This window comes from Gopherus flavomarginatus, chromosome 14, assembly GCF_025201925.1.
Source record: "Gopherus flavomarginatus isolate rGopFla2 chromosome 14, rGopFla2.mat.asm, whole genome shotgun sequence".
NCBI lineage: Eukaryota > Metazoa > Chordata > Testudines > Testudinidae > Gopherus > Gopherus flavomarginatus.
Genome location: NC_066630.1, coordinates 40,834,924 through 40,849,409, shown reverse-complemented (window position 1 = coordinate 40,849,409; position 14,486 = coordinate 40,834,924). Strand labels below are relative to the sequence as shown.

General features: G+C 57.2%; 1 protein-coding gene across 3 annotated transcripts in view; it reads left to right on the top strand.

Annotated features, from left to right (window-relative positions):
* The first annotated feature begins 211 nt into the window (after positions 1–211).
* CLEC18C (C-type lectin domain family 18 member C) overlaps positions 212–14,486 on the top strand; it is a 271,662-nt gene continuing 257,387 nt past the window's right edge. For all 3 annotated transcript variants that reach the window (XR_007769266.1, XR_007769267.1, XM_050922416.1), the window contains exons 1-6: positions 212–673; positions 1,995–2,086; positions 7,237–7,470; positions 8,977–9,074; positions 12,639–12,760; positions 12,881–12,988. Coding sequence is in view for 1 of the 3 variants with exons in the window: in XM_050922416.1 (XP_050778373.1) it covers positions 544–673; positions 1,995–2,086; positions 7,237–7,470; positions 8,977–9,074; positions 12,639–12,760; positions 12,881–12,988 (784 nt within the window). In the remaining 2 variants the exon portion in view is untranslated. The remainder of the gene's footprint in view (positions 674–1,994; positions 2,087–7,236; positions 7,471–8,976; positions 9,075–12,638; positions 12,761–12,880; positions 12,989–14,486) is intronic.

Here is a 14,486-nt window from a genome sequence, read left to right as displayed (position 1 = left end):
TAATCCCTGCCTAGAGCACAGGAGGGTGAGGGAGGGGGGAGGCTCCTACACCCTGGAGGGCGGGTTGGTGGTAAACGAAGCTGCGTGAGCTGAGAACAGCGCAGCATAAAGCCAGCTGAGATTCCCATTCATTAATCCGCTCCCTTGGAATGTTCCCCAGCCCAGTCAGCCTGCCCCCGCGCGGATCTACATGGAGAATAACGCTCCAGTGAGCACCGCGGCCTGCACAGTGCCAGGTTCGGGCTGTGGGGGGGGGAGGGGGCCTGTGCGGGAGGATTGCACAGGAGCTGTCTCTCCTTTCATGCCAGTGAGCGGCTGGCGGAAGAGTCTGGACAGAGCCATTACTCACCAGTCTCGCTTTTGTTTAACCGCCCAGCAGTGCTTGTGTGAAGTTTTGAATAGGAGCAAAACTTGGAAGCAGCCAGAGAGAGACACATCCCCGACCCCCGGCTGCAGGAACCCAGGAAAACTGCGTGGCACAACACTCCTACTTCATGGGGAACCGCCCCTTAACCTGGGAGAAGAGAGCACAGAGCCATCTGAATGAAGGATAAAGGGATGCCAGCGTGCCAGCTCTTGGCACTGGCTTGCAGCTTGCTGGGCTCTGCTTTGGGGGAGTTCCTGGTACACCGGCACCCGGAGAAGCTGCCTCCCTCGGTGCCCCTGCAGCAAGGTAACTGACCAATTCCACTGAAATAACTGACTAAGGGGCTGGTCAAGATTTTCCAGCACCAGCTAAGCTGGTTGTGGGGGGCACATATCTGATCTCGGACCTGGGGCTGGGGGAGCCCACCAATATATATCCTTGCAGCCGGGGTTGACCCCGTGCTCACTACACCTCCTGGTGCACCCTCCACCTCTATGGAAGCCGAGGGGAGCTGAAGGCATTCAGCACTCTCCAGCATCAGACCCTCACCCTGCTGGGTCAGGTGCTGTGAATCGGCGCAGCTCTGGTGGCCCCTGTTTACCCCAGCAAAGGATCTGCACACCGAGGTTAACGGATGGTTTGTTGGTGGGAGGGAGGGAAGGTCTCGGAGCTGCTGAATGAGGGAAGCAGCACATTGTAACATCTGTAGCTGACGAGAGTCCAAACCTCAGGCCGGCAGAGAGGCAGGGGACATCCATTCCCTCGCGGGGGGAGTCGGGGCACGGCCAGGGTTTATCCAGGCTGGATGAGAGTCCCCAGCCTGTCTCTCCCCAAACAGATCATGGGTTTCAATCATTAGCATCAAATACTATTTTCATTTTGCAATCTCTTTGCTCCCGGGGTCTGACTGCCACATTGCAGGGCAGTTAGCCACATGGCCAGGCCCAGTCGAGGGGACCACAGCTGGGGCCAGATTTTCTACCCAGCAAGTGCCAAGAAATGGGGAATGATTTTCTGAAGGGTGCTGCTAACCAGTTGGAGTCATCCTGCCAGGACTCTGCTTTGTGCCTGAGATACAGCAGGGATACAGGGCTCCCCTGCCTTTCCGTCAGCCCCCATGTACTTGTCGGTGATCCCAGAAAAGCCCCAGCAAACATGCTCCAGGAGTACCCAAGGACACCACTAGTCCTCTCTTTTCTCTAGCTATTCTGCCCCGCCCCCACCCCTTTCCTTGGGGGCTCTCAGGGGGCCAGAGCCCTATTCGTACCCGAGCAGCGAGACGCCTGGGCTGGCTCTGGAGCTGGTGTGTGTCAGTGGCTCGCAGGCCTGGCCCGCTTTGTATTCCACTAAAAGCCAGGCTTTCTTCTCTCCCCGTCACCATGGAGACCCGTATCCTTCCTTGGCTCTTTGCAGGATTACTGTCCACCCGGGGGCTGGGGCCGGGCTTGGCTTGGATTCCTGAGCTGCTGCTGCTGGAGGTGGCCTGGGCAGGGAGGCTGCAACTCCTGGAGTTGACTGGAGGACCCCAGCTCAGCCATGCTCTGCTTGGGGCCGGGAGATGGGATCTGGGCCTTCGCTCATCTCGAACTCGTGTTCCCTGACTCCCTGCTTTGCTCCCCCTGCCCAGCTCCAGGCTTGAAGGAACGTTTCCTGCTGCTTTCGCTGCACAACAAACTGCGGAGTAAAGTCCAGCCGCCTGCTGCCAACATGCAGAGGATGGTGAGTCCCCCTCTGCCTGCCTGCTCAGACGCAGCAGGGGCCCAGCCGGGTCTGGGGACGGGCTGCTGGTGATGGAGACTCACTGCGGTTGAACAGGGGACCCCGTCGATCTCCTCAGGGGAGGGGAGGGTGCGACTGCACTTTGGGGGATCCTCTGGAGAATGCAGGGGCCAGATCAGCCCCTGGCACTGGGTGACAGCTGAGCCCTTCTGGCTAGTGCTCACGCCCAGAGTCCAAGGTGGGGCTGTCCATGCCCGACTGCTCTCTCCCCATTCCCTGTCGGGCTCTGCTCCGCCCAGGCCACACGATAGCGTGGAGCACAAGACAGAACTGCACAGTGGACATGGGACTCCCGTGGTGCTCAGGGACCTGCCAGTCTGGGGCCTGGGTGGGGGTGCGCAGGGCATGGCTGAGCCCTGGTGTGGGCACGGACAGGAATCAAAACCACTCCCCCTCAGCCACTATGTGCCAGCCTGCATGGGACTCCACAGAGACATGGCTGAGCTGCACCAGGTCCAGGGCTTACCCAGCCTGCTCACCTCCCTCCTCCCCCATTGAACCCACAGCTCCGGGCCAGGCAGGGCAGCAGAGAGCAAGGGCCAACAGCTGAAAGAGGGAGGGTCTCTGTGCTGCAAGGTGTCCCCCCTGCTCCCACAGACCCCCCCCCTCCAGAGGGTCTAGCCCCTTGGCCGGGATGAGTGACCTTCCCTAGGGGGCCCCACACAGCCTTGACCTCTATAGCCCCTTGCCAGCACAAGCTCTCTGAACTGATTCCCTGCCCACGGTCACCTCCAGCTCATGCTACCGGCCCACAAGGCTCCTGACAGTGCAATCAGAAATATGCACATTTCAGACCAGCCTGTTGATCAGCCAGATACCACAGGTGCATTCACGCGCAGCCTGGAGGGATGACCCTGCTCAAAGTGGTACCAGGACACACACACGGAGAGACACACACTCACAGACACAGAGAGTCAGACAGACATACAGAGAGCCACAGACACACCCACCCACACACACACCAACACACACACATACAGACACAGAGAGACACCTACAAACCGACAAACGCAGAGCCCGACAGACAGACACACACAGACGCACTCGCACACACATAGACAGAGAGACACACACAGTGTCTAACAGTGACTTCAGCGCAAACAAGCACTCAGATAGCAGCTAGCAAGGTCGTTTTCTCCACCTGCAGCCCTGCAGACTCAAGCCAGGCTGAATACGTTGAATGTCACAGACAGCCCCATGGACCATGGCCTCAGCTCCCTCCCGTGGCTGGCCCGGCCCCGAACCCGTCTCAGTCACTTAGTTGGGAGCTCTCACTCTGGGTCCCGGGGAGCAGGTCACTGCATCAGAAGGGGCCACGTCTGCAGGCACTGGCCAGACTAGAACCACGCAGATGTAACCGGCATTTCTCAGGGGCAAGATGTCAAGTGTCGGGCCTTCTCCTGCTGCCCTCCCCATGGCTGGGGGCTGAGGCTGCTCTCCCTGCTTCTGCAGGGGGCTCACTGCACAGCGGAGAGGCTGGAGCTGGGGTGAGGGGGAAGCTCATTGCCCTGGTCCAGGCAGCAGCACCAAACTGTGTGCAGCATTGTGTGTCTTCCCCTCCCACCTCCCCAACAGCACAGGAGCTTACCGATGCTGTCACTGCTTGAGCAGCTCCAGTGAAGCAGGGTGCCAGGGCAGGGCTGCAGCTAGCCATGGTCTCCCAGGGAGCCATGCGGGGAGCCATCCACTGTGGGGATGACTTTTTTCCAGCCAGTGGGGACAAAGCCCTGCCCGGAAGCAGAGAGAGCCCTGGCTGGGGACAGTCTGGCCCAGAGGTCTGCCCGAGGGAAGTTCGGGCACTGGCCTGCATCTAGTCCCCAGGATGGTCCCTGTTTACCAGTTCATCTGGGGTCAGAACGCTGGGCCTGGTGCAGTGGAGTGTCTAACTTCAGCCTCCAGGGGACCCTGCAGATGGGAACTGTCCTGATCCATCTCGCTTTTCCCTTCTCCTTCCTCTGCAGTGCCAGGCCCATCCCCCCTCTGGGTGGGACATGGGACTAGGGGCCTCTCAGACTGGTCCCATGGGGCAGGAGGCGGGCCCAGGTGGACCCCTGGGCTGACTCAGTGGGAGGTAAGGCCCTGCCAGCAGGAGGGAAACGACCCATGGTACATCAGTCACTTCCCCTTGGCTGGCTTAGCTGCTGCACAGACTGAATATGTCATTTGCAAGCCCTGGGGCAGGGAGCTGGGTGCCTGGGGCACTGGCTGACAAGGGTAAGATAGCACCCACCTGGCAGCTGATCTGTCCGTACTGAAAAGCAAATATTCCATCCCCCTGTGCCAGGGCGTTGCAGGTCCAGCAGCAGCAGCTGCAGGGTGTTTTGGCCCCTCGCCGGCATCCCAGCACTGCCCTTTGCCCAGAGGCACTGAGCCACTTCCGAGAGCAGAGGAGCCCGAGCCCAGACCTGTGGTTTTATCTGGAGGGGGCTCAGAGACCCGGCAGGGCTGCATCTGAATGGTGCCACTGGTCACTAAGGGAGAGATTTTCACAAGCCCAGCACGCTGGGTGTTGAGTGCTTGTGAATCTGGCCTAGGTCTATGATGGGCCAAATATGATGTCCCCGGCTCTGAACACCCGACCTCTGGGGAGGCTGAAATCTGGCTCCAGCCCCCTATTCCTGGCTTTTCCCTGCTCCTCAGCCAGGGTGCTGCTTGGGGCAGCCAGGATTGAGTGGGTAATGGGCAGGGAGTGCGTGGGGGCTGCGGTCACTGGGTCTGGCTCGGCTGGGCAGGCCAGGGCAGCGCTCTGGAACAAAAGGCCATTAATCTCCTTGTCCTCCCAGCCTGGCACCTCGTTAGCAATAATTAACGGAGTTGGTTTAACTCAGGCAGCAGGAGGGGAAGTTTGAGTGGTGAGTGGGGGGGGGGTGCTTTACGGCTGGTTTCTTCAAAGATAATAAACTCCTCCAGCTCTCCACATGGGTCTGGGGAGGAAACGGCCTTGTCATCCTGAATGGCTCAGGATAAATTCACAGGACATCCAGAGGTGACCATGAGCTGTTTCAAATATTGAACAGGCCGCTCTGCTCAGTCTGTGCACGTGGGTCACAGGTGGGTCCAGCTTCCATGTAGAAACAGGACGGAAAGGGGCCCCAGGCAGGAGTGCTGTCCCTTTAAGGATGCACGGTGGCATCTCATGGTGCGGTGACAAGCTAGCAGGAGCCAGGCAGGTGTAATAGGTGGCTTTGTTCAGCCTGATCCTATTTGCATGGCAATCACTGGGAGTTTTGCCATTACTCTCAATGCTGGCAGGAGCAAGCCAGTGAATAGCTTGGCTGGTTGCTAATGGTCATTTAACAGAGCTGTTGCTAAGAAACGAAAATTGCCTCCATTTTTGTGGGGCCTACCAAAACAAGCATCTGGGCTGCTTCCCCTTCTGGCTGTGCCCGGGGGGGATGCCGAGCCCAAATCTGCCATCATCTAAGATGCACGAACCAGGAAGCTAACGCACAGCTGGGTGGTTCTTAGCATTGCCAGCTCCTAGGGATGAGCAAGAGTGTCGGGGAGCCGTGCCTTCCCAGCGCCGAGGAGAGGGATGAGGAACGTGGCGGTTCCCCAGGATTTAGTCCACGGCTGGCCCTTTAAAACCCCTGCAGCTCTGCATGGCAACCTCCACTGACAAGCACTGTGCCCCCGGAGGGTTCAAAGGTCCAGAGCTGTACAGTTAACTCCCGGTGCTGTGTCTCCTCAGTGCACTAGGGCTGCCCTGCCCTCTGTCCCTGAAGAACTCCCCTGCCCTTGTCCTTGAGGGTGTTCCACCAAGCACCCCACCCACGCCCATCTCTGGGGCTGAGGAGAGGGAAAGCTTCCCAGCAGGGCCTTTTACCCCACCCCCCACCCCCGGGGGTCAAGTGGAAGGACCCCATGGGCTCCCCATGTGCCAGTCCCCGTCCCCAGCCTGGCATCTCTGCTGGCAGCGGTGAGGGAGGGTGACTCAGCACAGCTCCCACATGTGGCGCTTGGCTCCTGGCCTGTGAGAGGCTCTGTCATTTCCTCCTCCCTTCGGCTGCCCTGAGAGCCATGGAAATTGCAATTTTAACTGTCTGGAACAAGATGTTTTTCTGCCTGGGAACAAACAACTGCCTGGTCTTCTTCCCACCCCTGCGTGCCATCCTCCTCCTCCCACGCAGGCAGGGGCCGCTGGGTCCAACTGCTTTGAGGGGTTGGACACTGAACTCACGACGCCAGGGCTAGATACCGTCCCTGCCCCAGGAAAGCCGCCTCATGCAATGCACGTCCTGGCCCTGCTGTGTCCCCCTGCCCATTGAGTGGGCACAGAGGGTCAGATCCTCAGCAGGCCTCAGTTGGAGCTCAGCTGCTTGGCACCTGCTGAGCTCTGGCCCAAAGCTCCTACCCGCCCCCAGTGCTCAGAGCCATCGGCAATCTCAGGGGCACAGCAAGGCTGGTGAGCACGAGGCTGGTGAGAACCTGCTGCTCTGTGGCTACCGTGGGCAAGGGCCCGGCCTTAGTGTCGAAGAGCCACGCTGCTCTGTGCCTCTTGCTGCAGCCCTTCGTGGCATGGACTGAGGCAACCAGTTTGGAAAGGGATGTGGCCTGAGCCACTGAGGGCCTGCTCTGCAGAGGGGATATGAACCTGCAGCTCCCTCTTGCAGCCAGCTCGGGGACACTCCCCTTTTCCAGCCAGCCAGGGGCTCCCCCTCGCAGCCAGCCGGGGGCTTCCCCACACAGCCAGCGGGAGCTGCAGGTGTTTCAAGCTGGGCCGCACATACCAATGCCCACTTCCGTAAACGTGGCCACACTGGTCTGGGTTTGCCTTCCCCCGGGTCTGAGCAGGGAGGGCCTGGGCTCTCCTGCCAGCTGTGGGGAGCAGCTCGTGGCTGGAACAGAACTGATACCCAGCCTCAGTGCAGCAGATCCGAGGCCCAGGTGGTGGCGGGAGGTGGGCAGAGATCTGGGCCGTCTGCTTTCACCAGCTGCCTGGGGGTTGTCCCCCAGGGGATGGGGAAGGGCTGCAGCCCACTGCCCCTTTCGTTATTACAATGGACCCAGCGCCCGAGGCCCCTGCGGAGGCCGTGCTGGCCAGGCGCCCAGAGGCTCTGCATGCTAACGCTCACTTTCCGCGCTGACAGGACTGGAGTGAGAAGCTGGCCCAGCTGGCCCAGGAGCGAGCAGCCAACTGCCTGGCGGGGGCCCTGCCCCACCCTCCACACCACACTAAGCATGTAGGCTGGAATGCCCAGCTGCTCCCCGCCGGGGCGGCCAGCTTTGCCGCCGTGGTGGAGCTGTGGTTCAGCGAGGGACGGAGCTACGACTATCACGCAGCACAGTGCCTGGAGAATGCCACCTGCAGCCACTACACCCAGGTAAGCCAGCGAGGGACCCAGCGCTGTCTCCTCCCCGGGGGTGCCATTAATGCCCCACAGGAGAGCAGAGTTTGGTACAGTGAGAACGGTTCCCTGTGTATCACAGACCCTCCACCACGTGACTGGGTGCCACGGGGCCGCTCCAGGTAGCCCAGGGCTGGAAGAGCAGGTGGCCTGCAGGTCAGGATGAAGGCACACTGGCAGAGCTGTGTGTGGCAAGCCACTGCTGGCCCCAGGGGTTCATCCCTGCCCAGGATCCGGCCCGGGGCTGTCAGGGCCATGAAAATGCACCTAAGCCTGTTTGTCATTTCCTAGTAACCATCGCCGCCTGCTGTCTTCCATCACAGGGAAAGCCAGCAGCGCCCGAAGGGCCTGGCTGCTCACAGTCAGGTGGCCAGGGACAGGGTGTAGTGTTGGCAATGCTGGCAGGGCCAGCTCCAGGCACGAGCATAGCAAGCAGGTGCCTGGGGTGGCCAATGAAGAGAGGGGCGGCACATGTGGCTGTTCGGTGGCAATTCGGCGGCGGGACCATCCCTCCCTCTCGGAGCGAAGGACCTGCTGCCAAATTGCCGCTGTAGATGAAGCGGCGGTTGAGCTGCCACCGATCGCGAACGCAGCTTTCTTTTTTTTTCCGGCTTGGGGTGGCAAAAATGCTAGAGCCGGCCCTGAATGCTGGGCCTGACAAAGGGCTCCAGCCCTGCCCGTGCAGGCGAGGCCTGGTGGGAGGCCTGGACCCTGTGTATGCCCACATCATCCCTGAGGGCGGGGTGGGGAACGACCGTCTGGCAAGCAGCCGGGGCTGGGACTGCTCGTGTGGGATGGCTGGGCCCAGAGCTGAGCCAGCCCCCCCATACCCTGCCCCTGCAGGGCCTGGGGAGAGGCTGGGCCATACCTGAGAATGCCCCACCCCTCCTCAGCCAGGGCACAGGCCGGGCTTTCCCAGGCCAGGGGAGGGAAAGGAGGTAGGGTTGCCAACTTTGGTTGGACAAATTCCTGGAGATTTTGTCACATAACATAATCTTTAATTTAAGATTATTCTTTAATTCCTGGAGACTCCAAGACAATCCCAGAGGGTTGGCAACCCTAAAGGGAGGGAGCTCAGTGCTCTGTGGAACGCGCTGTGGCAGGGGTGGATCCAACCAGGCCATGGGATGCAGGTAGTGTGACCAGAGGGCCCGATATTCAGGGCTTCACCTTATACAGGCACCAATTATCCCCCACCCCATCCCGAGGCGATTGTTCATACTGGTTATCTGGGCTCCCTGCAGAGCATTGGACTGAGACTCTTCGGCCTGCCAGTTTAATGGTGTGGGTGGGGGGGCCTTTCCCAGCCCTTCGCTGTGTGACCCAGTCGGCAGCAATTGCCAGCCCTCCAACCACCCTGCAACAACTGGCAATCCCTCCACAGCTGGCACTGTGCCTGCAGCCGTGACAAGGGGCTACCCCCATTGTGGCGGGCGTAGGCTGGGCAGGCGCACTGAGGCCTGCACCGTGTCTCTCTTGCAGCTGGTCTGGGCCACCTCCAGCAGGCTGGGCTGCGGGAAGCATGCCTGCATCGAGGGCCAGGAGAGGAGAGAGGCTTTCGTCTGCGCCTACTCCCCAGGGTAAGGCCTCTTGGCGTGCGCATGGGCATCCTGGCCAGGGCCTACCACCCTTCCCACCTGGCTGGCACCTAGGCCACATGCTCACCCCCTTCATCTCCCTCGTCAGCCCCAGTGAGCCCACAGCACAATCTCTCCCACTCCCCAGCCCAGGCTGCAGACATGGGTGAATGGGTCTGTCAGTGCCAGAGAAACTTGGTGGGTGGGGCTTGTAATGGAACATAAGAGCGGCTATACTGGGTCAGACCAAAGGTCCATCTAGCCCAGTATCCTGTCTTCTGACAGTGGCCAATGGGGGGGCCAGAGGGAGTGAACAGAACAGGGAATCATCAAGTGATTCATCCTGTCGCTCATTCCCAGCTTCTGGCAAACACAGGCTAGGGACACCATCTCTTTCCATCCTGCCTAATAGCCATTGATGGATCCATCCTCCATGATTTTATCTAGGGTTTTTTTAAATCCTGTTATAGTCTTGGCCTTCACAACATCCTCTGGCAAAGAGTTCCACAGACTGACTGTGCATTGGGTGAAAAAATACTTCCTGTTGTTTGTTTTATACCTGCTGCCTGTTAATTTTATTTGATGACCCCTAGTTCTTGTGTTACGAGAAGGAATAAATAACAATTCCTTAAAAACAACGAGGAGTCCTTGTGGCACCTTAGAGACTAACAAATTTATTTGGAAATAAGCTTTCGTGGGCTATGCCCAAATAAATGTGCCACAAGGTGCCACAAGGACTCCTCGTTGTTTTTGCTGACACAGACTAACACGGCTGCCACTCTGAAAGCTAACACTTCCTTAATTACTTTCTCCACACCAGTCATGATTTTATAGCCCTCTATCATATCCCCCCTTAGTCATCTCTTTTCCAAGCTGAAAAATCCCAGTCTTATTAATCTCTCTTCATACAGAAGCTGTTCCATACCCCTAATCATTTTTGTTGCTCTTTTCTGCATCTTTTCCAATTCCAGTGTATCTTTTTTGAGGTGGGGTGACCACATCTGCACGCAGTATTCAAGATGTGGGCGTACCATGGATTTATGTAGCCGCAAAATGATATTTTCTACCTTATTATCTATCCTTTTCCTAATGATTCCCAACATTCTGTTCACTTTTTTGGCTGCCGCTGCACATTGAGTGGATGTTTTCAGAGAACTATCCACAATGACTCAAGATCTTTCTTGACTAGTAACAGCTAATTTAGACCCCGTCATTTTATATGAATAGTTGGGATTATGTTCTCCAGTGTGCATCACTTTGCATGTATCAACATTGAATTTCATCTGCCATTTTGTTGCCCAGTCACCCAGTTTCGTGAGATCCTTTTGTAGCTCTTTGCACTCTATCTGGGACTTAAGGATTGTGAGCAGTTTTGTATCATCTGCAGATTTTGCCACCTCACTGTTTACCCTTTTTCCCAAATCATTTATGAATATTGTGATATAGCAGGACCATGTCAGGTGGTCAGTAGTATATCCCTACTGCCATATTCTCATTATCAGAGCATGAAATTACTATCCATAGAGATTCTATGGTACAGTTTGGTTCATTTAAGATTTTTACTTCATTTGAGTCTGTGCTTTCTTTGACATCTAGTGCCACTCCCCCACCAGCACGACCTGTTCTGTCCTTCTGATATATTTTGTACCCTGATATTACTGTGTCCCACTGATTATCCTCATTCCACCAGGTTCTGTGGTGCCTATTATAGCCATATCCTCGTTTAATACGAGGCACTCTAGTTCACCCGTCTTGTTATTTAGACTCCTAGCATGGAATATAAGCACTTTCAAAACGTGTCCCTTTTTAGCTGTCTGCCATTACATGATGTAGTTGAATGGGAATTTTTTTCATTTGACTTTCTCATCAGATCCTACCCCTATTTTATCATCTTCCATCCTCTCCTCCTTACTAGGACATAGAGAATCTCCATTAGTAGATCCTCCCCTACAGGATGTCTCTGACCGAACCATGTGCTCCTCCACAGCTGTTGGCTTTCCCCCAGCCCTAAGTTTAAAAATTGCCCTGCGACCTTTTTAATGTTAAGTGCCAGCAGTCTGGTTCCATTTTGGATTAAGTGGAGCCTATCCATTTCAGAGAATGCTACCATGAAGGTCCTGGACTTTAATCTCTTACCTAGTGTGACAAACTGGGAATGTTCTTAATGTTTTCTCTGAATACTGTGTTGGTGCCTCAGTGTCCCCTATGCACTTCTGAAGTATCTAGGTGGTGGAATAAGGGTGTGTGATTGCTGCAGAGCAAAGGGTCAGTGCACCTAAATGCCTGGCACTTTGTCTCCTAGCAACTGATGGCCTGGGCACCTTCCCTGCAAAGGTGCCAGCTAAAGGTGTTGGAGACAAAGGGGTCAGGTGACCTCCTGGCCTGGGAAAGGAACTGAGCAGAGGAGGAGGGGCTGGAGGGGTTGTTATTCTGGAGCTGGCTGGGGACTAGGAGTGAAGTGCAGATGTGGGAGTGTGGCTCAGTGCCCCCCAGAATGGACTCGGCCGAGGGGTCCGGTTTGCTGTATCTACAAGCTCTGTTTTAGACCCTGTTTCTGTCATTGAATAAACCTCTGTTTTACTGGCTGGCTGAGAGTCACATCTGACTGCGAAGTGGGGGTGCAGGACGCTGTGGCTTCCCCAGGACCCCACTGGGGTGGGCTTGCTGTGGGAAGCGCACGGAGGGGCAGAGGATGCTGAATGCTCCAAGGAGAGACCCAGGAGGTGAAGATGTGTAAGCTTCTTGCCCTGAACAAGTCTGCTCCAAGGGAGAGGAGGCTCCCCAAAGTCCTGACTGGCTTGGTGGGGAGCAGTTCCAGAGCATCGCCCAGGGACTCCTTGACACCTAGCAGCCTAAATTTGGCCTCCAGGACCTCTCTCCTGTCCTTCCCTATGTCACTGATACCTACATGTACTATGACCACCAGCTCCTCCCCAGCACTACACATAAGTCTGTCTGGATGTCTTGAGAGATCTGCAACCTTCGCACTAGGAAGTGGGAGGACCTTGGCCCCAGGGGTGGGATTTACAATGAAAGAGGTGGGTGGATCTGTCAATGAAAGCAGAGAGTGGGTGGAGCTTATGATAGTAGGCGGAGCTTGGCCCTACAGAAGTAGAAGGTGGGCGGACAGGTCTGTCAATAGAAGTAGAAAATGGGTGGGGCTTAAGATAATAGGTGGGGCTTGGCCTACAGGAAGTAAAAGATGGGTGGGGCTTACAATGAAAGAAGGTAAGACTTGGCCCCAGGGGAGAGGATGGTGGGTGTGGCTTATTATTAAAGTAGGTGGGGTTGGAAGCAGAAAGTGGGTGGGGCTAATCAGCTGGCCGGCCTTGCCTGGGCAGAAGATATTGCACTCCTTTCCATTAAGCATTAGGGGCCGACTGCAGCCTGTGCAGCTCACAGGCTGGTCGCCCAGCTCCAGCGGTGGAGCAGAGGAGGTGGGGAGCTGTGGCCAAGCCTCCGACTGCAATAGGGCCAGCTGCCTGGGAACAACCCACATGGCCCCTGGGCTGGGCTGGAAAGGGGCCCCTGGCCCTGCAGCTCCATGTCTGTCTGTTCCACCCCCAGGGGGAACTGGGAGATGAACGGGAAGACGATCATCCCTTACAAGAAAGGAGCCTGGTGTTCACTCTGCACCTCAGGATGCTCCGGATGCTTCAAGTCATGGGATCACAGTGGGGGGCTGTGTGGTGAGTGCCAGCTCCCCCGTGCCCTGCTCCCCTCAGCCCACTACCTTCACTTGAACTTAGATTATGCTAGTCCCCCTGCCCTGCCATCTTACAGCCGCCTTGTGCTTTTTTTTTGATCAGAGGTCCCCAGGAACCCCTGTCGGATGAGCTGCAGGAACGACGGGCGGTTGAACATGAGCACCTGCCACTGCGACTGCCTGCCAGGGTACACGGGCCGGTACTGCCAAGGTGAGAGAGCCGACTGGCATGGGCGTGTGCAGGGTGCACAGGGATGCCTCTTGCCATCAGCGCCGCGGGTGAGACGCCTGCATTGCATGGTTGTTGTGTTGCATTACAGTCTTGTGTGTGGAGTGCTGTGGGGCTGGTGCCCAGGGGCTGTGTGGGGCTGCGCAGCAGAAGCATTTTCAGGATGAAGTGGCAGGGATGGAGTGAGCAGCACTGGAGATCAGAGGCTGGAGTCTCTCCAGGGGCAGTTACAGGCATATGCCTGCCCTATCGGTGCATTTTGCTCCTTCCCACTGTTTTTGTTTCTTCTAAGTTTACGATCCCCTGAGGGCTGCCTGGAGGTAGCTAACATTGGCTTTGCTTTGAGAACTGCAACAACATCCTTGTAGGGCTTATTTCCATGTTGCAGGGAGAGTGGGGCAGGGAACCCCTGCATGGGGCCAGTGCAGCAGCCTGATGTGGTGAAGGGAGACACTCCTGCCACACTCACCTGCACCCAAAAGCCGAATTAGCCTCCTCACCCTTTGCTAGCCCAAGAACCCACTGTATTCTTGCCTCAGTTTACCCTTCATCCAGCCATGCAAAGAAATATTGTGTCTCAGCAGCAAACTGAGCCCCTTTATTCATACACAGAGCCAGTCCACAGATCCCTCGTGGTACAGACAGGTCCTTCCCAACCCCAGCGCCAGCCACCGTTACCGTGCAGCAGCCTTCACTCCCGTTCAGGGGTCGCTGTCCAAGGTCACCCACCCGACAGTCACTAACCCCTTGCCACAGTTCCTTGACTCTCATTTCAGGGCCTCACCCAAGAGTTCCAAGCCCCACATCTCTCCTGCAGCCCTATGCCAGTGTCCCTGGGAGAGGCTCCCTGCAGCGTGCCACTCCTCCTCCAGGCCTCCCTGCCTGTCAGTCCTAACCCTGCTCAGGGAACCTCCCTCCCAGACCAGCCCTGTGCTCCTGAGCCCCTCCTGCAGCCCACACTCGCTCTTCTGCCAGAGGGCTCCCCACAGCATCCTACTGCCCAGGCCTCCCTGCCGGTGAGCCCTGCCCCTGCTCCTGGGAACTTCTCTGCAGAGGGAGCCCCTGACTTGTGGGCCCAGCTTACTTGTTCATAGGGGCCACTGCACAAGCTTTTCTGCAACTGGGCCAGACCTCACGAGCCTTCCCAGCACTCACCGCCAGCAGCTCCGTTACCGCTCTCCTGCAGCTTCCTCCCTCCACCATCTCTCTGCTGCTTCTGTGGTCAGGCAGCTCCCTCCTGCCCTTCCCGGCCAACCAGTTGCCTCAGTTTCTCCTTGCTGTGGCCCAGGTACCCTCTCTCTAGCTCAGCTGGGAGGCAGCTGACCAGTCACAGGTTTACCAGCTCCCTCTTAAAGGGGCCGGTCACCCTGGGACATCCCCCAGGTTCTCTCATCCTGAGGATTTCTGCAGGGACCCTTGAGAACAGCAGAAATCAGTCCTGAGGTGTCCCAGGAATCATGGAACTGGCTTATCTAGCCCA